Here is a 26,455-nt window from a genome sequence, read left to right on the forward strand (position 1 = left end):
TAGTACTAGGGCTGATCTATTTGACTAAACCCTTCAAGACAGTTCCCCGTGTGAGTGTGATAATTTATTTGACAGTCAATATTCACAATATCCAGAATAAATCAGTGTTTTCAACACAACTGGAATGCCTTTGGTTATAAACCTTCTTTATCAGAGCTAAGCTGAGCCAAAACAACAATATAATAATCATCATTAATTTTACATATGTAACTTTCAATTAACTTTTGTTTCTTTAGCATGTGTTTGAAACTAATGTACCAAGACCAATATTTATGGGTATAAATATTAAGAGACAATAAACACTTCTAAAATCCATATTAATATAAATTAAATCAAAATGCATAGATAACATGAGCCAATAAAAAAAAAAAACCTTGAACTGACCACTCATGCTAGAAATAGCAGCTAAATATCTCTCACTTTTTATCAGAGTTGACTTATGGACAAGTAACAATAAGTGTGGTCACAAATACGTGATCAAAATCATGTTAACTGGAGGATGCAACCAAATTACTGATATTTCTATTTCTAACTACTTTCTTATGTAGAATTAAATAATTGATATGCCTTATTATGTACAATAATCACCAAATTTACATCTCCAGAAAATTCATTCTGGATATTGCTTATTATATACTTTGTCTGAGAGGACTTGTGCGGTTAGAACTATATCAAAACTGATGAAATCCTGTTTCTATGATTTATTAGTCATTAGACTTGAATGTTCTCTCTTGGTGTTATAATCCCAAATTTGCATCACAGTAAGACAGAAATATCTTACCACGACAATTTATTAATTCATGTGGTGTAAGGTAATGTGTGTATATGTATTTGTGCACATGTATGCATGTGTGTTAATATATATAATATATAAGGTGGTTAGCTGGCAGAAATGTTAGCATGCCAGGTGAGATGCTTAGTGGTATTTCATCTGTCTTTATGTTCTGAGTTCCAGTTCCACTGAGGTCGACTTTGTCTTTCATCCTTTTGAGGTTGATAAATTATGTACCAGCTGTGTACTGAGGTCGATCTAAGCGACTGTCCCACCCTCCCCCAAAATTTCGGACCTTGTGCCTAGAGGAGAAAAGAATATATATAATATATATTTATCATATAAGGTGGTGAAATGGCAGAATCATCAGCACACTGGGTGAAATGCTTAGTGACATTTCATGTTCTGAGTTCAAATTCTGCCAAGGTCAACTTTGCCTTTCCTCCTTTTTGGATCGATAAAATAAGTACCAGTTGAGAACTGGGGTTGATGTAATCAAAATTTGAAATCAATATGTATGTACGTATGTATGTATATATATATATATATATATATTTGTGGTGGGAGGGATGTATATACACATGCTAATAGCATCATCAATGTTTTTAAATCCATTCTTTAATGCTGGAATGGAACAAATGAATCAGGCTATATAATACACGTAGCCAATCTGTATAATACTTACATTAATTAAAAAGTGTCTTCTCACAATGAAAGATTATGAGCAACGATCGGAATGAACAAAACAACAGCCAAAGGGAAAGAATGCAACTACAGAAATCCAGAGTTATGTACCCCTAGACAATTCCTGTACTGAAACCTACACGACATCACCAGTGTTAAGAGACTGTACAAAAGAAAAAGAAAGAAAATATGTCGGTCTGACAGAGAAGCCATTCACAGCTACTTTTACCAACACACTAGCTGTTTGTTACAAGCACTATTGCCTATAACAAAATATTGCCTTCACAAACACACTAATTATAAGAAGGACACATGAGAAAACTGATAATGGTGGTTAGACATCGTTTAGATGATGCTGTGAAGAGTAGATATTTTTACACATATCTCCAAAATAATTTTGTAAAGTTGGGTAGACTAAATCAGAAGCTGGGGAGGGGGGGTGACAGACATCATGTGCTTAACCCTTTAGCGTTTAGACTGCACATATCCAGCCCAAATATTCTACTTGTTTTATATTCAAACTAGCCAGATTTGGCCTCTCATACCTACCCTACAGTGTCATTCTAAAAATAACAATCATCATCGAAATATTGAAACTACAAGATAATGCTTGATTAATTAAAAACAATGTGAGTATATAAGCGTTGCATTTGACAGAATAATCTGAATGCTAAAAAGTTAATCACCTGACAAACAATTTCTTCCCCTAATTTTACTCAATGTCGCCTAATTCCACCCAGGTTTGCTGGCACAACTTCATGTACCTACCATGGTATAGATTTATTTTCATAGTTTCCTACACATACAAAGCCTACTCTATACATTTTAACACATGTATGTATACAACACATAAACTATATTTAACACACACACACACACACACATACACAACAAATGACTCTGACAATGGTAGCATTAATTCTCTAGGTTGTTCAATTTTCTCAACTGTTCAATGGGCTGATTGAGTAAACCAATCAATTTATGAACCTATTATGACTACCAAAGAAGGTGTAAGTCAAATTTACTACAATAAAGAAATATGTAATGACCATTATATATGTCTGTCTGTCTGTCTATCTATCTATCAATATATATATATACACACACTAGAAGCTAAGCCTGGTTTCACCCAGTCGGTTTGGATGATGTGGCTGTAAAACCTGCTCTGTGTAAGCATTCGACTTGTTTGGGCATGCTTATGTTAAAAAACAATTTTAGAATGACTTTTTTCTGTCAAACTGCTAAAAATAACTGACCAACAAAAAAAGAAACCAACCAATATTCAACCAAATCAAAAACTAAACCCAAATATTAAGCAAACAAAGATGAACTATCTTACTTCCATTGCATGCACACATGCACACACACACATGCACACACATTCACAAACATATATTCACACAGAGTTGAAATGCTGTTTGATTTATTTTTTAGCGTACAATTTTCATCATCCCACTACCAGGTATGACATCACCCCTTCCTTTCTCATTCATAAACACAAGAGTATTATTATAGCAGATTATCTTGGTAACCATGGGAGCTATGAAAAAAATACAAAGTCCAGCATCATCACCAGATGCTCTGAGAGTGTAGCTACTAGAATAAGAATCAGCTGGGTAAAGTTCAGGGAGCTTCTATCTTTGTTGGAAAAAGGACCTCTCCCTCAGAGTGGAAGGCAGATTATATGATACCAGTGTGCGAGCAGTCATGCTACATGGCAGTCAAACATGAGATGTGACTGCAGAGGACATGCAAAGGCTGAGGACAGCTGCATAAAGAAGCGCTGATCTCTAACTGTGGCGGGAACCCGTAGAAGAGGTAGACCCAAGAAGACATGGAATTAGGTGGTGAAGCATGACCTTTGAATGTGAGGTCTCATGGAGGTGATGACAAGTGATGATTTGCTGGGCTTGAGAAGATGCATCAAGCCAAGTGAAATTGTAGCTGTGGCCAGTGCCGGTGAGAGGTAACAGCATCCATGCCGGTGACACGTAAAAGCACCCATGCTGGTGACATGTAAAACACCACTGCTGGTAACACATAAAAGCACCTGTGCTGGTGACACGTAAAAAGGCACCCACTACACTCTCGGACTAGTTGGTGTTAGGAAGGGCATCCAGCTATAGAAACTAGGACATAGTCAGACTGGATCCTGGTGCAGCTATCTGGTTTGCCAGTTCCAATCAAACCATATAACCCATGCCAGTAATAAAAGCAGATGTCAAATGATAAGGGTGATGATGATTTGTATGTGCATGTATTTGTGTATATAGATACATATGTAATTGTGTAGCTATATAATTATATATCTATCTATATATCGCATGCAATTCTTAGTACTTAAGCCAGAGAATGCAATTTACAAAAAAATCAAAACTCTATGATTGTGTGATATATATATATATATATATATATATAGCATGTTTGCATTCTCTTTCCTTGTGTCTCTCATAAAAATTGAATGAATTATATTAAAAGTGGATTTACTATTTGCATTTGTTCATATATATATATATATATATATATATATATATATATATTGTTGGAGGTTAAAAGATACTTATGATGATCTTAGGTATGTATTGCATGACTTACATCCAGGCAGGAAATGCCACAACTCTCTCTTTCTCTCTCTTTGTATACACACACACACACACACACATATATATATGCATATGTTAATAATTGCTTATTTAGATATTAATATTTTGTGTTATCAGTGTTTAACAGATTAGATTGGGAAAGTGAGATCAGTGTGATGTCAGTAGATATCAAGCTGTACCTCGAAATAAAGAGGACAGATCCTGTACACTAGATCTCTATTGCAAGCAGACCTGGACACAATGCAGCAGTGGATCATAGACTGGCAACTCAAGCTGGCTGTGGACAAATGTACCACCATGCATTTTGGGAAGAAAAACCCAGCGTCTACTTACTACCTCCACAACACTAATCTCAAAAAGTCTTCTTGTGAACGTGACCTGGGCATTATTATCGACAGCGATTTGCGTTGGACAAAACACATTGCTAAAATTGCCATGAAGGCTGAAGGTGTCTTGGCATCACTCACCAAGTCCTTTGTGAGCCACTCTCCGGCTATCTATCAGCGGCTTTACATAGCTATGGTGCGACCTCACCTGGAATTTGCATCACTGGTCTGGAACCCCTATCTTGCCCAGGATATTAATCGTCTGAAAGCCGTTCAGCAACGTGCAACCAAGAGAATACCCTCCATCAGGCATTTGCCATATTGTGAATGCCTTACTTCCCTGGGCATGGATACATTGAAACTCCAACGTCTGGCAGCTGACTTGGCTGACACCCATAAAATTATTAACAATTTTACAAACAATAACTTTGAGCACCTTTTCAAAATCCACCTGTCTAACACCCGTGGACATGTTTACAAAGTCAGAAAACAGCACAGCTCCCATGACTTTTGGAAACATTTTTTCACGCTATGAATTGCTGAAGTATAGAACAAACTGCTGGCATCAGTTGTTAGTTGTCAGAGCACTGCATCCTTCAAAACTTCCATGCTTCCTGAGATTCGCCAACACTACACCTGATTTTCTCCCCTCCATACACACACAAGCATGTATCTGACTCATACACTGTTCACTTTCCAGACATTTGTACATTACTGCATATACTTTATACACACTTTTTGACAAGTTGTGGTGCACCTGAGCACTGTATACAATAATTTCATTATTATCATTATTATTTATTATTATTACAAAAACATTGTAGCTGTCCTTAAGTTGTGTTCTGATGATCAGATATGCTGTGATGCTTTTATTTTTAATGAATTAAGTGTTAATAGGAGATTTTAATGGGAATCAAAAGAAAGTCCCAGAATGATCTATTTACCAATTGCAATACTAGATAGAATCTAAATGTGACAAGTGCTTATTGATTTAGAGAGAAATATTGTCTTGGTGAAAAAGACGAAGAGGAAGAGAGCAAGTAGCAATCAGTTTATCAGTTTATCCTGTCTCTTTTGGTGCAATATTAGGTGAGAGAAAGAGATGGAAGAGGCAAACAAAGAGAGATACAGGGTGGGGAAAAGGTAGGAAACAACTTAATTGATTAACTCTAATGAAATGGGCAAATGAAACCTTAGTAAACCTTCAAAGTTGCCTTTGTTAGAGCTAACAAATTCTGGATGATTTTTCTCTGAAAGACAACTAGACTGAGTTATTGTGTTACGAAATGTAATTTGATCGTTTAATACAACTTTGTGAATTTCTGAACTGGAAATCAAAGTGGAAACAAGTATTAGGGTGATTAATAGTCAAGAATGTTTTATAAGCAAAATCTTAAAAAGTTCATATGTTCCTATATATGTATATATTGTTTATATTCTATGCATATATTTATGTATGTGTATATGTGTGTGTACTCACACATGCACACACACACACGCACACACATATATACACATAAATTTACACTCATGCTTAACTATATACATACATTAATGAAACATACCAATTAACTGGATTTCAGGTATCTGTCTGGTCTGTGTATATATATATATCTGTAAATGTAATATATGACAATTATTCAGTAGCCATGATAAAACTCCGATTTTTGGACGCTGAGGTGGAAATCCAACTGAAGAGATGGCGGCGTGGATTTCCACCTTGGCATCTGAAACTCAGAGTTCTATCATGGCTACCGAATAATTGTCACATATTACATTTCCAGATAAATTCCTCTATTTACATAATATCGAGGTCTCTTTCTTCTTTTGTTGTCTTGCCATTTTTATCAATATATATATATATAATATATATATATATATTATATATATATATATATATATATATATATATATATATATATATATATATATATATAGATAGATAGATAGATAGATAATACCAGGATACAATTATTTTTCTAAAAAGAGGTTGCATTCATAGAGACACAACTAGAAGTATAATTAACAGGAAGAAAATAAGGGGAAAATGAAGGTATAAAAAGTTCACAGTATATAATTGGGTGAATTGCAGGAACAATGGAACTACATATTGCTATTATTAAATGATTCCACAACATTGCAAATCAATCCTTCTGCAGATTCACCCAATTTGATATTATGGACTTTTATTTGTCCAGCTCTAAATATTCTCTGAAAGCCTTATGTTTTGGGAGAGAATTCATGACTTAGCAATCTAGAAAGCAAGATAATAATGAATGCTAAGCAGTTACTGCTAAGGCTATGTCTCTGTGTTGTAACTGAGTTCTAAGTCAGCCTAGATTGAGCAGATCTATATGGTTCATAATTATCATCATAGGGTGTGTCACTGTGCTACAGTACTGAACCAACTGCTCTAGCACAAGTATTCTATAATCTTCTTTTTCTCATACTCAGAATTCTTGAAGCATGGAATTAGCTACCTGCATCAGTTGTTAGCTGTCAGGACACTGCATCCTTCAAAAATTCCATGGATGTACATTGTGCTACAGTGCTGAACCTATTGCTCTGGTATAAATATTACAATCTTTGTTTCTGCCCATCATCATCATCATCATCATCATCATCATCATCATCATGTAATGTTGTTGATGATGGTGATGATGATAATGATAGACAGAAACAAATGTATATTTAAATCTTCAACAAATTAGCACCAAACTATATCATAGTACTGCAGGAACAGAATTGCATGTATGCATACATACATACTTACGTATGTACATACATACATACATACATACGTATGTATGTATGTACACATATGTATGTATGTATGTACGTACATATCATGAACTAACTGTTACTTTCTCATATGCAGCACAGAATTTTGTCAGTGAACAGGTCCTGGTCTCAAAGCGACAAAAATATTTTGGCAAATTAAATTTAAATGTTGAAGTGAATCTAACGGCTTTTGTGTGTTTTTAAATGGCTTATAAACACCTTCCATGCTGCAATTGTTTTTGTTCCAGTACACTATCTCAGATCAGGTCACTTGCTATGCAAGTACATCTCCAGAATTATAATAAATTTCAGTTAATGAATTTTCACCAAATATATATACATATATATATACTACACTACACCTGATTTTCTCCCCTCCATACACACACAAGCATGTATCTGACTCATACATTGTTCACTTTCCAGACATTTGTACATTACTGCATATACTTTATACACACTTTCTGACAAGTTGTGGTGCACCTGAGCACTATATACAATAATTTCATTATTATTATTATTATTATTATTATATATATATATATATATATATACAGTTTAACAAACACAGAATGTCTGGATGTTTGTGAGAGCAAGTATGTGTGTATGTGTGAGTGCACATGCATGTATGTGTGTTTCTGTACATGAATGCATGTGGACAGGTGTGTGTACATGTCTGTGAGTATGATCCTCTGTGTGTGCGTGTGTGTGTGTGTCTGTGAGATCATGTATTTGTGTATATTTGCAGGAATAATGTGTGTGTTACAAATTTTAAACTTATGCAGAAATGTTTCAGTTGTCCAGGCAAAAGTATAAAACTAACCATTATTAGTGTAGAAGCAGGAAATATGGTGTGTTAGACAAGAACCAAGAGTCAATGAAGTTGTTATGAGAACAAATGACCAATGGTCTTCGAAGTAGAGTTTTATTTAAAAAATTTTTTTTGTAGCATTTCAATTTTTTTTTTATCAAATAAGTCAACATTAAAGAAGCTGGTCAGTGAGATTGGGCTTACATATACAAAGAGAAAATAAAGGTTATTGTTAATTATGGCGATGGTGGTTGTGGTGTAGTTGATACTGGTGGTTGTGGTGTAGTTGATACTGGTGGTGGTGGTGGTTTTGTTACTGGTGGTAATGGAAGTTTCATACTGATGAAGGTGGAGACAGTCTTCATGGTGGTGTTGGTATTGCAGATCCTAGTGAGGATGCTGGTTTTGTTACAGGTGGCAGTGGTAGTGTTGGTGGGGTAATGGTGACAGTGGGGTCATCATTAGTGACAATGGCAGTTTTGATATCTCTAATGATGACAGTATATATGATGCTGATGCTATGATGCTATTCCTAGTAGTCTAAGTAATGTTGTGACTGGTAGTGTAGGTGATGGTGTTACTAGTAATGCTGGTATTGTTCTTATTGATTGTGATGGTGTTTGTGTTTACTGGTGATAATAATGGCCAGCAATGTTGGGGGACAGGGTAAGTCAATTACATCAACCTCAGTGTTCAACTAGTACTTATTTTATCGACCCTGAAAGGATGAAAGGCAAAGTCGACCCTAGTGGAATTTGAAATCAGAACATAAAAATGGACAAAATACTGCTAGTAGTGTTTGTATTGGTGGTGACAGTGATACGGTTTAGCCTTAAAGAAGTCCTAAGCAAGCACACCTAAGTTCAAAGGAGCTCTAGCAGTGACTATACCATCTCATTCTTAGGCACAAATGTATCTTGGGCTACATTATGCATGTGTGCCTTTTTTAAAAAAAGTCATAAAATGTGATTTGAAGATTTGGCTATTATCTTTTGCAGGTCAAGCAGGTGCATAAAGGCATCCTCTTCTGATGTTGGTGTTGTTGTTTAACTCCACATTAGCCCTGATCCTGTTCGCCTATGATCAAAGACATTTCAGATGTGATGAACCATCTTGTTAGGGGTATGTGGCATGACATTATCTAATGTGTCCTTCTCTTACTTAAGGTAGGAAGGATTTGCGTTGTTTTTTCTAGTTGGCTGAGTGAACGTGTATTGGGTCCCTCCTATTGATACTGATAGTATTGGTAGTGGTGCTGTTGTTAATAGTGGTTGCACTGCTGTTGTTAGTGTTGGCTGTGCTTTTGCTGTTGAGTGTTGTTATTATGTTGTTGTTCTTCTGTTGCTATTTACCCCTACTGCACTCTTGCAAATTAGCCCCAAAAGGAGCAGACTTTTGATCAAAAGCATTCTAGACATGTCTATTCCCTACATCAATCTTCGGCTGAGTGTTCCTAATCTTGTAGGCTCATGGGTGCCAGTGTCATATAAAAAGCAACCATGCTGGTACCGTGTAAAAGTATCCATGCTGGTGCTGCATAAAAGCACCCAGTACATTCTGTGAAGAGGTTGGTATTATAAAGGACATCAAGCTGAAGAAACCATACCAAAACAGACACGGAGCCTGGGCAGCACTCCAGCTGGCCAGCTCTTGTCACACCATCCAAGTAAACATGGATGTTAAATGATGACAATGACGATGATGATGACATTCTTCCATTTTTTTTTTAAAGATGGTTGAGTATACTATGAGAGATATTTGAGGGTTACTTCTTGTAGGTTAAATGAATCTGTAGAGGCTGCCTTGACTTGAATCATGCAATGCCTACAGCAGCTCACTTATCCAAGCACTCACCCATTTAAGTACTAGAAGACCTGTTGAGGCAAGTGAAATTGAAATCAAATTCAATGACTGGCATCCGTGCTAGCGGGATGCAAAGAGCACCATACGAGTGTGACCGTTGACAGAGCGGCTAACTGGCTTCCGTGCCAGTGGCACATAAAAGGCACCATTCAAGTGTGATCATTACCAGCGTCACCTTACTGGCACTTGTGCCCTGTGCTAGTTGGGTGCTAAGAGCACCATCTGAGCGTGATCGTTGCCAGAGCAGCTAACTGGCTTCCGTGCTGGTGGCACATAAAAGGCACCGTTCGAGCGTGATCGTTACCAGCGTCGCCTTACTGGCACCTGTGCTGGTGGCATGCGTAACAAGATTTGAGCAAGGTCGTTGCCAGTACTGCCTGACTGGCCCCCATGCCGGTGGCATGTAAAAGCACCCACTACACTCTCAGAGTAGTTGGCGTTAGGAAGGGCATCCAGCTGTAGAAACTCAGCTAGATCAAGATTGGAGCCTGGTGCAGCCATCTGGTTCGCCAGCCCTCAGTCAAATCGTCCAACCCATGCTAGCATGGAAAGTGGACGTTAAATGATGATGATGATGATAATAAGCAAAACTGTGGGTGAGCAGAACTGTAGAGTTTAGTACGGCTTTCTGACTTGTGAGCTACTCTTAAACCATCCAACCCATGCCAGTATGGAAAAACAAACAGTAATCCTTTAGCCTTCATATTACTCTGCCAAATGTAATGCTTATTTATTCACATCGATTTGGATTAGTCATGCATTACCTTATAACTTTGAGATTTCGATAACATGATTATTCATCTCTAGAATAATATTGCAGAATACGTATGAGAGGCCAGATCTGGTCAGTTTGAACATAAAACAGGCAGAATATTTGGGCTGGATATGGCTGGTTTAAATTCTAAATGATGACAATGATGGATATGAATGGGCAAGAACTGTTGTTTTTAAAGTGATATGGCTTTACACTGTTGGTGTTGTTGCTCTAGAACAGTGATTCCCAAGCTTTTTTGGGCTGCCTTCCCTTTGGCACCTAGACCACATTCCTAACACCTTTCCCACTCACCACCACTGCCACCGCCTTTGCCACCACCGCCAACTGCTACAGAAGATAGATTTTGTGTTATTGTTGTCGTGTTTGAGCCTCAAGTCAGCTCTCATTGAATAAATAGATCTATGACCAAAGGTATTCCAGCCATGACCATCTTGTCTTTTCTATGTACAGGGAACCCAGAACCTCATCAAGTGACATGTTCGACTTTAAGAGGGCACAGTGTGGTATGAGGGAGATTTCACTGCTATTTCTAGTGAGTCCAATACTTTATATAATGGCTCTCTGATGGTAGTTGTATTATTATTGGTTGGGTTGTGAGTATTGTTAGTGATGGTGTGGGTGCTGTTAATAGTAACATCGGTAGGGATAAGAAAGAACCATCTCTCTCTCTCTCTCTCTCTCTCTCTCTCTCTCACCTCACCAACCAATCTGAAGATGTAAGAATTCTACTTACTTGGAGAAACATGGAGGTGTACAGCACCAGCAGAAGCAGCATGTTGTTGAAAATCGTCTTTCTCGTGTATGGGTTGGGGAACTTGTTGGACTAACAGCTTCTTCGGGCGATTCATTCTGAGGTGTCTGTTGCTGGACTGGTTGGTCTTTTGTCTCTTTGCTCTCTTTGTTATCTTTGCTGGGCCGATTGCTCCTCATGCGGACATCATTTTCATTGATTGCCGGTGACTGGTTACGCATCATGGTGGTCATCTGCAACCGTGACAACAAAAACATCAACAAATAATTCATTCAATTGACACAGTATAGAAAACAGGTAGGAGACATCTAAAGTGATATATATATATATATATATATAATATATATATATATATATATGTGTGTATGTATATATATGAGTATGTATGTATGTGCATATAATTATATATATGTATATATGTGTATATATACAGGGTGCAATGGGTAAATTGTTGCCATTTTATATTTTTTATTTTGCACATGCACTCATACATTGTCTTTGATGGGAGAGTCCATCACACACACACACACACACACACACACACAAGTTAAAAATAATGGTCATTACATATTTTTCCTTTATTGGAGCAAATTTGGCTTACAGCTGTTTCCAGTAGTCATTATAGGTACATTACTGATAGGTTTACTCAATTGGTCCATTGATCAATTAAGGCAAATTGAATGACTTAAGAAAATTAATGCTACCTTCATGAAAGCCATTTCTGGTTATATATATATATATATATATATATATATATATATATATATATATATATACTTAGATAGATAGATAGATAGATAGATAGATAGATAGATAGATAGATAGATAGATAGATAGATAGATAGATGAGAATAATGGAAAATGGAGACATGCTCAAGATGTTATTTAAATCATTTATATCACCATATCACTGACATATGTTTTGATAGATGCATTAAAATAAATCCTAGAGGAAGAATAATGTGGAAAAATGCTTCAATCTCATCAGAGAGGATATAAACAACAGTATTCATCAATAAGTCATTTTACAGATGTAAAAATGACTTATTGATGAGCACTGTTGATTATATCCTCCCTGATGAGATTGATTTATTTTAATGCATCTATCGAAACATATGTCAGTGATATGGGGATATAAATGATTAAAATAACATCTTGAGTGTTTTCTCCATTTTCCATAATTCTTATGTCTCCAAAACTCATCTCCCTTCTCCCCGTAATTAATTCCCATGCAAGTATGATTACTAATTCCTTAGGTGCTTATGTGATATTTAGCTATCTTGTAAGTGTTCCTTTGGATTTTTCCTTGTAAACTGAACATATATATATATATATATATATATATATATATATATTATATATATATATATATATACATACATAAATATATATACATATATATACATACATAAATATATATACATATATATATACACACATACACACACACATATATATAATACATACACACACACACACACACACACACATATATATATATATATATAAATATATATATTAAAATAACACACACACATACACACATATAAGCATACATAACATGTATGTGTAAATACTTGTAAATATGTGAAATTTATTCTAAGAAATGAGTACCAAAAGTTCAAGTCCACTTCCTTCTTGACAGTGCAATATAGGAGTGTGTTTCAATAGTCAGACCACAGTTACAGACTTACTTGCTGAAGAAGAAGGAGTTAATATTGCTTTCAAATTTTGGCACAAAGCAGGTATTGTGGGGCAATGTGTGTGTTGATAACATTGATCTCAATGCTCAACTGGTACATATTTTATCAATCTTGGCAGCGTTTCAACTCAGGATGTAAAGTCGGAAGAAATGCTGCTAAGCATTTTTTCTGTTGTGGTAACGATTCTGCCAGCTTGCTGCTTCAGAAGTAGTTAATACTGAAGAGCATTCTACCTTTGTAGTGCAGAAGAAAAAAAAAACTTATTCCTGATGAACCCAATATCTTTAGGAATTTGCATAAGTTTAAATGTGTGTGCGTGTGCATGTTTATCTGTAGAATGCGTAAATGTGTAAGGTAGAAGTTATTTCTGTCTTATGGTTCAGGGATCTATAAACAAAGAGAGACAAACATAAGAGATGATGATTGCAAGATCCAGGAAAAGAGACTGCAGAGGAAACAATCAGGCAATATTATCTGACTTATATTGGAAATGTTATGTTGCAAAATGTGCTTGAGAACTGAGAAATTCCATAGTCATTTACCCTTTGTAAGTAGTGGTAAATAAATATTATAGTAGCAGCAATAATTTGCAAAAGACAATGATCTGTTAAGTTTGCACTTGGAGAGAGAGAGAGAGAGAGGGAGAGATGCAATGTGTTGGTATATGTTGATGCATAGCATTAAGTGTGTATGTGTATCTATGTATCCATCTATCTAAATGATGTAGTATGTATGTATGGATGAGTATGTTAATGTACCACATATGTATCTGTATGTCTATGGGTATGTACTAGTTAAAACATCCTACATAATCAGCCTATCAGACTTTATGTTGGCATTTCCTGACAGGTAGTAACAGGTTTCTTTTCTCTTGTGAATGGCACTAAAAATGGTATTTAGCTTTCGTGATGTGTATAGTGAATCTTACTTATTGTCTGGGAAATAACAATGATGGTGCTTTGTTTGCAAGATTTCCTTGCTCTCTCACTGGTAAATGTAATAATAAATAATTATTTTAGAATGTTTCTTCAAAATAAATAATTCAACTCATTGCCATCTGTCTTCTGTTATTTCTGTGCATGTTGACAATAATGGGACAACAATATTGATTTGTCAAGACTACTATTTACTTTTTCCTAATGGACCACTGTAAGATAGCTGTATTATTTCTCCAGATGTTCCAAGCTTTCAACTCTTTCAACATATTTTCTTTTCAGCTCTCTATTTGATTTAAACCCAGTGACCCTTATGCAGTATCAGTCTTTAACCATATTTCAAGCTGTTTCACAAACGGTTGATGTTATTTCTAATATATTAACATGCAAAACAAAATTACTAGAAGGGAACAACCAAGAAACAAATATTTACAATCATCAAATATCTCTGATGATATATAAACCATAGATAATTATTTCTATAAACCAAAATGTTCTGTCATAAACCAGAAAAGATTCATGAAGTACTTAAAAAGAAAAAAAGAGAGAAAGCAATGAATGTTTTTACATCTTTTCTCTTTTATTTTATAGTCTAACTCAATAGGAAGCCTATAATAAAACATCTCTATTTAGATGTTTATTGTGGAATGAACTGGTAATATACATTTATAAAGTTCAATTTATTCTTTATATTTCTAGAACACAGATTTAGTTAAAGTTTCATATGTTTTTTCAGCAATTGAAAATGAATTAAGTCAAGGTTTGTATTTATTTTTGAGGTGTATTATCAGTGATAAAAATAATGTTCCTTTGATGAAGTTTTAGAATTTCTTATTATATGTATTATGAAGAGTACATAATTTTCATTAGAACTATATACCACAATCTGGATGTTTCTACAGACACATTTTAAATGAGAGAAGGTTTTCATAGAAACATTTCAGTTGGAATAATGATGAGACTGGAAGAAATCAATAGTTTACATATGTTAGATCTTTGGTATTTGTTAATAGCAATTATATTGATCAATGTATTTAAAGTAAATTCTTTATGATGGGAATAATATTATGTTGAATAGGTTTTTATTTTAACATTTCTCCAGTGAACACAATTAAAATGACCTCTTTGGAACAATTGGCTGACCTAGTCTCATCTTTTTATTACATATGATGCTGCACTGTGTGGCAAATAGAATTCAACACCACCTTATTGACACTGCTATAAAAATGGCTGAGTCTTTATAATAGTGTCAATATATAGAGTAAAGTCTGTCGTAGAAGGCAGTAGAGCATGAGACAGACATTGTAGGAAGCACTGCCTCAGGGAGTATCAACAAACTGATTTTGTTCTCAACTCCAATTCACTGGATCATTAAGCTCTGCATGCCATTATGTTTATTATTCATATCAGCTAAATATCACTTTCAGCTCTTTTCCACTATGTCTCTTGAAAATTACACTTTGTGATCTACTTGCTGCCTCAAAAGTTCATCAGGAAATTATAAATCAATCTAATTAGCTATATGTCATGATGATTAATTATTCATCAAATCACAAATGATTGCCAAGTTGAGTAACTTAAAAATAATAATTATTATTTTATTATTTAACAAAATGTTAAAAATGTTACTTCAAAACAATTTTGCCACACCATATACACATAAACCCTGCAAAACAACTAAGAAACCAGAAACTATTTAACCTTTTCATGACTATATTTCTAATAGGTTATTATTGCTTAGTCTCAGATCAGTTCTGATGAAGCAGATTTATGATATATATATATCAGGCCTAGACAGATTTTTATAACATGCCTTATGTCTCCAAGCAATCTTTGGGCTCTGAACATATGGTCTATTCAATTTTCAAATCAGGATGCTGGTACAAGAGAAATCAGGAGAAAAAATGTAGATGGAAGGGTGAATAAAAACAGAAAAAGAAAAGAAAATTAGATTTATGTTCTCTTTGACCATGAAGCCATAATTAACCTTAATTGTAGAATTATTCACTGAGGAGGGGTCCAAGACAGCTGCTTAATCCAAAGAGGATAGTGTCCTCCAGTTCGTTAAAAGAAATTTGTTCATATGTTAGCATTTTCTTCTGGCAAATTGGAGAACACCACCCTCTCCAATTGGACAGCTATCTCACAGACTTTGGATCCCTCTGCATTGAATTATCCTGCAACAACTAGGTTAATTATGGCATAATGGTCAAAGGAGATACGTCTAATTTTCTTTTTTTTCTATTTGTAACATCATATGTTGGAATTTCATATTATCATTCATGTTTGTAATGAAATTTTAGTTTAAATATGAACATTTTAACATAGACATTTTTATACATGTTGCTCTTGAAGTGAGTTAAATTTGGAAAGGACACAGTTTTTTCTTATCTGACCCAAATAAACACAGTCATTAAAATTATTGTCAACATAAATTCTCTTGACCAAAGGTCTATGCTATGTAGCAGAGACGCTTAAATAAATTTATATTGCAGCTATCCAACATTGATAAAGTCAACCTTCTTAACCCTTCAGCAGTTTATCCTTGAAAAATCTGTGGGTATGCAAAGAAAGACTTGATAACAAGTAGAATACGGGATCAAACTAACACTTGGGATCAGACACAACTAAAATTTGTATGATAGGTTGTAATGATTGTCCAAAACCAGGTTGAAACATAGTATGCCCAGAACTGAAGCTATGGATTCTTTTATAAATCTGACTACTGATCCCTGATACATAGTATTATTTGTAAATAGTATTAATTGTGGTCAACAGTAATGGCTGTTCTAAACCCATGTAGCTGACACTTAATCTCAATAAAAGAATTCTTTATTCTTTTAACATTGCTCATCAGTTCTCTTCATTAGGATTCTGAGCATTTTCTCCACATTTAACAGCTTACAAGAGTCTCCTGTGAAACAACCTTCTTTAAAACTTTGAGAATCCTTAAAATGCTAGAAATCCAGATTTAAATAAACCAGTCTATATAGTGCTTTAGTTTATTATATTTTCTTTGATTAATAAATTGTACATTACCATCACACTGACACACACACAAAGATATAACTATTCTATAAGTTATATAAAACCATAAGTTAAGTTAAAGAAAAAGTAATTTCTTACTTTTGTAACTTCATCTTAAACTGTTTATCTAAGATTAATTTCTTTATTCAAACAGTTGTATCTGTTTCACCATATTAATCTGTAATATCTACACCAAAATATGATTCATGGATCTTAGAATTAATAAATTCCTTTTATATAACACTCTAATCTATCAACAATAAACCTCTGTATATTTTCCATTTACTTCACATAACTCATTTTGATTGTAACACCTTTGCCATCTTTGATTTCATAATGCTAGAGAAGTCCAGCAGATAATTCTTTTCCTTTATTTAGTTATAGTAAATTTAGTGGGTTTGTTAATAAATCAGATTCAGATTCTAAGGTTTGAATAAGTAAAAATAATGTAAAGAGCTTATTGAGACTGGAAGGAAGTTGTGGAATGAAGGAGCAGTTTCCTGAAGAATAAAAGACAGTGTTACCATGAAAAATCTAATGATGAATGAATCACAAGGATTGTTTCAGATTTACAACACTACAAACTCTTAGGATTACTAAGAGCATACTTGAATTATCAGTTGAATGAAGAAGGTATAAGTAAATGGTAAACTGGCAGGATTATTACTGTGCAGGACAGAATGCTTAGCAGCATCCCTTCTGGTATTACGTTCTGAGTTCAAATGCCACCAAGTTTGACTTTGCGTTTCATCCTTTTGGGGTCTATGAAATAAGTACCAGTCAAGTGGGGTGGAGGCAATTTAAGCAACTATTCCCCTCCCCCAAAATTTCAGGCCTTTGTGTCTCTTGTAGAAAAGATTATTAAATGGCCAGCAGGACCATTAGCAAGTGCCTACATACAAACACAGACACACAAATATAAAATGCATGGATCTCTTACTCTTAATTGCTTCAGTCATTAGATTGTGGCCATGCTGCCATGGGGCATCGACTTGAAGGTTTTAGTCAAACAAATCAACCCCAGTGAGTCTATAACTTGATTGATCAACTCAACTACAAAGTCATTGAATTACACTGTTAAGTGGCTGAGTATTTCACAGCCACATGTACTTTCAGGTAAATTCAGTATGACATATTGTGCCACATGACTTGTTCTTTGAGATACAAATACAGTCCATCCAATGGATTTCCTTAGAGTTCTGTTTTGCTTTCAAGACATAGACTGACTTGAGGCTTAGGTAAAAGAAACTTGTCTAAGATGTTATGCAGTAAGATCAAACCCAGTATCTCATAACTACAAAGTAAATTTTTTCACCAAGCAACCATATCTGTAACCCTTACTACCTGTAATTCAAAGGTGCCAACTTTGCCACACACACGCTGGGTCATGGTGTTTCTGTCTAAAGATTACATTTAGGGTACAAGTCTCTGTGAAACACTCACCCTATGGATACAAGTGGGTGAATTGATCAATCAACAGAAATACACATTGTCAAAAGTGACAGAGATCCATTCACATATGCTCTCTCTCTCACATACACATACAGAGTATAGGTGCACGTGTGATGATTACATATGGCCAATCACACTACCTGTATAACACTGCGGAAACTGTATCCTAAAGATTTTCCCCTTACCCTCACCTTTTAGGGCTAGAATTGTAGACATTCTATAAAGTCCATGTATGACTCTCATATAACCAAGCATATTCTGATGCTGTCACTTCAGTCTTAATGGTTGAGTATCTCAATGCAACAGATTCACATTTCCTTCAGAAGATGCGTTCTTTGTCTTCTAAAGAAAATCTTGTGAGTGTGTCACACAGAGATGCTCAGCCACCAAATTTCATGCTCATTGATACACTCTTTACTGTTATGAGTAATACTGCATCAGTATTGCACTTGTATATAAACCATTCCTAGATTATTTGAAACAGCTGAAAAGTTAAGACTTGCTTACATAATGTAAATTCTATATGCAACTTTTCATAAAAATATATCCCTTACACCTATTACTGTTTGTCTGTAATTCTTCTTCAATATATGCTTGAGTTTAACTGTTTTAGCTGACTTTTCTACTTCTGGATTGCCTCACCCTGAAGAAGGAGTCGCAGTTTTAGGGTCTGGTCTCTCTTAGTGCTATTTGCTGACCATCCCATGCTTGTACATGCCCATTATCACCAATGAAATACATACACACACACATAAATATACATACATATATATATTAAAAATAGGAAGGGTGGTTTATGGGATTACCTTAGGTTTCGCATCCATAAAGGGTTCAGCTTTATGGTGTATCATCAGATCCCAAAACCTGATGGCCCATGACCTCTTCAAAATATAGAGGGAAAATGCCTCACTACTCAAAGGTAAACAATTGGGGATTATCTCCCTTTGCTATTGACTTCCGGCTGAGCAACCATCTTGTGGGCTCCAAAAAGCTATATGGAGCCCACAAGATGGTGACACAGCCTGAAGTCAATAGCCAATAGCAAAGGGAGATAATCCCCAATTATTTACCTTCGAGTAGTGAGGCATTTCCCTGCTCCATATTTTGAAGAGGTTATGGGCTAACAGGTTTTGGGATCTGACGATATGCCATAAAGCTAAACCCTTTATGGACGGGAAACCTAAGGTAAGCCCATTAAGCGGCCTTCCCCATTTTTAATATATACTGCTCTACATCTTACAGTGTGCTGCTTCTTTTAGATTTATGTTTTCTACAAATGATATGTATATATATATATATATTATATATATATATATATATATATATATATATATACATACAAATATATATCTACCTATCTATATAAATATACATACATATATATAAACACACACACACACACACACACACACACATATATATATATATATATATACATACATGATCACATACACATATATATATACATATTTATACATACATGATCACATACAAATATGTAAATATATGCATTCTTATTTACAAATCTTAGCATTTCTTTCTGTTCTTGTAGGAAAATGATACTTTCTCACTGAAGATGCCATTATTTTATATAGTTAGATGCAATTCAAAAACACTTCAAATGGAGGAGAGAGATAGGGAAAGAGAGTGAGAGAGAAAAAAGAGAAAGAGAGAGAGGGAGGAAATATGAGATTGAGATAATTAAAGACACAGTGATGTCACAATTTTTGCTATGGTTTAATATTTTTTCTTCTCCTTTACCTCTTCACATTTCAATCTGTGTACCACTTTCATTGTCTTACTTTGGCATGTTTAACTCTTCTCAAATACTCCTTCACTTCATTTGTCTCTCCACTATGTATGCAGAGCTATCAAGTGTGGAAATTGCTTCAGTTACACCAATTCTAAAAGAGAAGAGGACCTGACAATATGCCTTCCATTATCCCACCCCCAGAGTAAGCTTGAGATTTTATCCTTACCAAACCTGAAGTATTCTCTCACTTCAGAGTCTATGGAAACATGCTATGGATTGTTTTATTTTCAAGCAGAGCAACCTTTTTGGCTCTACCAGCTATGGCTTTATTGCTCTTTCTTTTTAACATCTCAAAAGTGATAGAGTTGGTAGTAAGCAAGCATCTTCATCATCCCCCTGAATCGTTTCCCCTCCCCAGAGACCAATGAAATAGTTTTTGCAGAGCTGAATCTATTAATGACTTGCTCTCTTATATCATGTACCAGTGGTCGCTTGTCCTTTGGAAGAAGTAATGTTTTTGCCTTCAATGACAACAATATTATTGATGAAATCTGGTTTGAGAACTTGTTAGCTAAGTTTCATGTTCATGAGCAACAGCTGTTCTCATATCTAGAATTTTTATGTATGTTCAATGAAGGCAATCTTTCTAATCCAACTCTTATTTTTCAGGGCATTAGATTTCTTGTAGTTTTTTTCTAACAACATACATTCATAAGCACATGATAGTGCCAGCCTGAAATCCCCTCTAACAGTCTGTATGCAAAACTGAAGTTTTGTACTGCATCCAAGAACATGGGGACATGGAAACCTAATCTCTTTTAACAGTGCAAAGTCACAATCACAACACACATCTGAGAAACAGTCTCACACTATACTCTGCTAATCAATGAACAATGCTACTAAATGCATAAAAGTTATTACAAATGCCAGTCCTCAAAAATCTCTAAGGTGGCACTCACAATGATTTTGAATACCAAAGTGCTTCCCAAAGACGGGGGCTAGAAAATAATTTAACCCTCAGCACTTGGTAGCCTTTTACAAAATTGAAACAGGATCTGTATTGGCATATTTCTCTCTCTCTTTCTATGCATGTGTTTGTTACATAAATATCAGATGGTATTAAAAAGTTACTTGGATTACTGATAAAAGACCTCTGGTCAACAAACTTCAGCTTCTGCCTCATAGACAGGCAGTTCCTCCTCTTTGTCTCTTCTGCCACAATTACACTGGTGGTTGATTCCTTAGTCCCCTGGACTAGTTATCTGCATACTCCCCTCATCCACTTCTATTAAAAGAAAACTACTGTATCTCCTGCTTTTATCACTTCTACTGAAATTCATCTACCTCCATACTGAAACAAAATTTTCCCCATTAATTGCTCCCTATAGTTGCAGCAGCCCATAAGTCTTGCATACATCAACAAACAGCTCTTCAAACTGAGCTTAACTATATTAAATGTGGAAAGGCTTGCAAAGGTCATGAGCACTACCCTCTTCCTTGCCTCACTAATAAAACACTACACAGCACACAAACACACGCACGTATAATGGGTGATAAGTAAATCACTTGTTTATAATTTCATGGTTCTAAGTGTTTGTGGTGAAAAATGAAGGAAGCTAATTTTTATTATGACATTTTCAGTTGATCTTCCATTGGGCTTGAATATTTCCTTCCTGCTGTTTGGTTTTCTTATCTAGAATCAGAACCTACTTCATCTCTTCACCACTTTTCTCATTCAATATAAACCTTAGATCAAATTACTTGTCAAGTATTTTTTGTTTTTATTTCTTATTTTTATATTTACACTAGTGTCTCTTTTTATTAAAATTTTCTAGCTGGAGTTTCAGCTCTACTACTATCACTAACACTACTACCAGATTCTTATCTACTGTTTTCATTTTGTTTTCTTTTGTTAAAACCAGCCTTAGTTGTACTTTTAGTATAAGTCTTCTATCAGCTATTTAGTAACCTAACATTAATGCCACATATTCCTGGTGGTGAAAAATAAATATTCATTTCATACACATAGGAGGAAATACCCTATCTGTGAGATGTTCTTTTTACTTCTTTTCTATCACTGTTTTGCAGAAGATTTTCATTGTATTCCAATATGTTTAAGTTCACCCATTTATTTTTTCTTTACACTGCTTATGCCTATTTGATATATTCATGTTTTCACACTAATCTAATGAAAACATTATAATTAATTCTCCTTCAGAAATAAAACACTGATCTTATAGATCCCTATAGTTTCTGAAAGGATTAGATTCCCTTAATAACTTACTCACTAAAAGCATTCCCACAGTCATTCTTTGTCTGGCATAAACCTAAACTCTATACTCTACATTTTAATTGTAGGTTCCCTCAATCATCACTTAGTCTGTTACTGTTAATCATCTGTAGTCACGTATGTATAATTGGAAAATATTAGTCTTAACCATTGATGTGGATACTGAGCTTCTTCAAAGCTAGCACATTATTTCAAGTTGACTTGAGGCTTTTAGCATACCTGTAACTTTTAGCTATGAGCCCTGCAGTTTTCTCTGTTTACATTTTCTTAATTTCTTTGTTCAATAATGTTCCATCAAGTATAATGGATTATACTTCTTGGTCAGAATTTTTTTTTTTTTTTTTATCAAACTTTCATTTTCTGTTAAGTACTTGCTTTCATGTCATACTGCCTTGCAGCTTATTATTGAATGTTCTAGTACTTTACCCCTCAATGATTTAAATAGAGGGTGGGAAGACTTCTTGTTTCTCTCTCATTCCTTCACTGTCAAACAATTGAAAATCTTTTCGTTATTAAATCAATTTAGTTGTTAGTACTGAGTCTAGTTTCTGAAAAAGATTGCCTACTCTCTCTATTATTTGAAGCTTCAAGCTTCACACATTTGTTTTTTTAAACTATTATCTTATCTTTAGAGTCTCCAATATTATATCATGCTGTCTGGGTGTATCCTTGCAGCAACTACAATCAGATAGCTGCTTAAAGTAGATTTGTAGCACTATCTCTGTGTAAAGTTCTTTGAATCTTGAAATTAATTGTAAAATTTGGGCTGTTTTCTTCTTTCTGAGATTTTTTTAATTACTGCAGAAAAAGCTCTCATTGAAAGTTCTCATTGAAAGTTCTCATTATATCTTCTCTAACTGATGTCCTGAAGTGTTTGTTCCTTTCATATTTTCTTTTTGTGTACATTGCCTTCTTAATATATATATACTTGTTTCAGTCATTAGACTGTGGCCATGCTGGGGTGTGACCTTTAATTTTTAGTTGAATGAATCAACCTCAGTACTTATTTTTTAAATCTGGTACTTATTCTATCGGTCTCTTTAGCTGAACTGCTAAGTTACAGGGATGTAAACACACCAACGCCAATTGTCAAGCGGTGATGAGGGGACAAACACAGAACAAAGACACATACACACACACACATATACACGATGGGCTTCTTTCAGTTTCCATCTACGGAATCTACTCGCAATGTTTTGGTTGGCCAGAGGCTATAGTAGAAGACACTTGCCCAAGGTGCTACGCAATGGGACTGAACCCAGAACCATGTGGTTGGGAAGCAAGCTTCTTACTACATACCCACTCCTGTGCCTATATATATATACAATCTTTTACTTGTTTCAATCATTGAACAGTGGCTGTGCTGGGGTACTGCCTTGAAGGGTTCAGTTGAAAAAACTGACCCCAACACTAATTTTTTTAGAAAACCCAGTACTTATTTTGTTAATTTCTTTTGTTCCATAAAAAGCTGTAGATAAAATACCAATAATCTGTGGAGAAAAGTACATTCCTCAGATGGGTTGGTGTTCTTTTCTTGATCTCTCTTCTACTTTCTGGAGAAAAGAATATCAACTTGACTTTCAATCCAATAAAAATTATAAGAATTTTGAAGTCACTAGTAATGTTTGAAGTGACAAAAGTCAATTGAAGGAAAAAGAAAAAGTGTGAGGCATCAACCTTGGTATGCTATAGAAGAACAGATATCGACTGTGCCTGAACAGGCTTTTCACCTCAAGCCCCTGCTCCATTGTCTTTAATGGTTTTTCTTTTCAGTGAATGCAAACAAAATTATTCTAACTTTTCACTCATGTGTGATGAATAGATATATACATGGAGCAACTTTACATTAATGAGTGGAATGTGCAATTCCTTACAAGTCAGACTGCCTCATGGTCCCTACTCTTGTGTGACCAGTTTAGTAACCGGTTTGCAGAAAACACAGACACCTGTCAATAAAGCTAGATATTTTTTTGTCTTTAAAGTAAAGAAAATATGTTTTGTTTTAATTTTAACTGCTCATATCACTGAACTGAAATCAGTTGAATAATATATTTTCTGAAGTTAATAAGGCCATTTCATAAGACAAATACTAGAATGGGAAGACAGGTCTACATCAGTAAAATTTAGAGAGGAAATAAAAATGAAACAGCAGTATGTTGATGTGTTGTGAGATGAAATGGAGACTAATGCTTCTTAATGAAGGGTCCCCTTGATGGAAACAGGAAAGACTCCTCAAAACATTAGTGTTTACTTCTCAAACTGCACTTACATTTAACTTATAGACATTGTCAGCAGTGTTGCCTCTGTTTGTCACCTACTAGAAGAAGGATCCAAATCTCCCACATGTATCCAACTAGCTAAAATAAAAAAAAAGACACATGGGATTGGATAATGTAGTTCTAGACACACTATGTGTAAAGAAGAATGTTATAATTCACTTGAAGCATTGTAGTACAGAAATAGAATAATTAATGAAATGAGAAATAAAGAAAGCTTCTAACAATGCAGAAAGTTAAAAAAAAAACCTTTATATTTTGGCTGCAAAGGCCAAAGAAAGGTAGTGTCAAAGAAATGAGTATTTACATAGATACTATCCAAAATTGCAGGATCTATGAAAATATACATTTCTTTGACTGTACTATGTCTAATCTTTAATAGGGTACTTAATGCTGCTTGAACTCATCAGTCACTCTCAGATACTCTTTTGAACACAGGAGTGATGTCATGGTCATCATACATATGGATGGTCAAAATGATGTGCAAAGTAAGGATATGAAGATTGTCAGAGCCAAAATACTTTCGGTTGTAGGTTTGCTCAATTAAAGATAATCTATATTAAAAAAGACCAATAACAACAACACCTACATGCTCTTTTTATCTTTTTTCATTATGTTCCATCACACACCATATATGCCATAGTTGCATATCAGCTATGAACACACTAATGTGATCATGATCATCATCATACAAGCATAATTGATTGAAGTTTCCCGGTCTTAATAAGAATGAATTTCTCTCTCCCTTTATATATATATATATATATATATATATATATATATATATATATATATATATATATATATTATCGAGTTGCATAATAGTGGTTTTGTCTCTAATTTATATTTTATATATATACACATATATACATAGAGAGAGAGAGAGAAAGAGAGAGAGAGAGAGAAAGAGAGAGAGAGAGAGAGAGAGAGAGAGAGAGAGAGAGAGAGAGAGAGAGAGAGAGAGAGAGAGAGAGAGAGAGAGAGAGAGAGAGAGAGTAATATGTAAAGGTAAGATCTAAGGATCAAGTTGTATGGAGTTAGTAAGCTTTGAGCAATCTATAGAAGGTATAAAAAACAACTTTCAGAAACAATAGTGGTTTATTGACATAGAAGGTTGTAAATTTTTCCCATATTGAAGTTTGATAAGCTGAAAAAAAGTTATTTTATAGTTCATGGTTAGCAGCTGGGGTTTCTGTGTATGTAAATAGAAATCCAAGTTTTAGGGTATGGAATAGATAAAATCCAGGGCACATATGTTTCATAGTTAGCAGAACTTCAGAAGTGGTAATTACCCAAATGAAGGGTAATTCACTAGCTACTCTTCAGTAGATACCTCAGTCAAATGAAGGTTATATTTTCATCAAGGGATCCCATGTTAACTCGTATGAGATTTGATTGAAAATGTGTGGAAAGCACAGTAAGAGAACGAAAGGGAAACCATATTTGTGAAGAAATAATATGTAAGAATGGGTAAATGTTAAAATTTGTTAAGGAAAAGAATATAGGTACAAATAAAGAAAAAGAGAGAGGGGAATATAGGGGGAATATTTATATATGAGATTTATCCCTTCTGATAAGAGGATGGGGAGCAATACAAGTATACCCTAAATTGACATATATATTTGTTAACACTAACTTAGTACACATCTATGT

At 34.7% G+C, this 26,455-nt stretch overlaps 1 protein-coding gene across 10 annotated transcripts in view; it reads right to left on the reverse strand.

Moving 5' to 3' along the window:
• LOC115210794 (regulator of G-protein signaling 17) overlaps positions 1-26,455 on the reverse strand; it is a 379,423-nt gene that overhangs the window by 37,816 nt on the left and 315,152 nt on the right. For all 10 annotated transcript variants that reach the window (XM_029779532.2, XM_029779527.2, XM_029779528.2 and 7 more), the window contains one exon: positions 11,349-11,599. In XM_029779532.2, the coding sequence (XP_029635392.1) occupies positions 11,349-11,599 (251 nt within the window). The remainder of the gene's footprint in view (positions 1-11,348; positions 11,600-26,455) is intronic.

The sequence above is a fragment of the Octopus sinensis genome, linkage group LG4 (assembly GCF_006345805.1).
Source record: "Octopus sinensis linkage group LG4, ASM634580v1, whole genome shotgun sequence".
Lineage (NCBI taxonomy): Eukaryota > Metazoa > Mollusca > Cephalopoda > Octopoda > Octopodidae > Octopus > Octopus sinensis.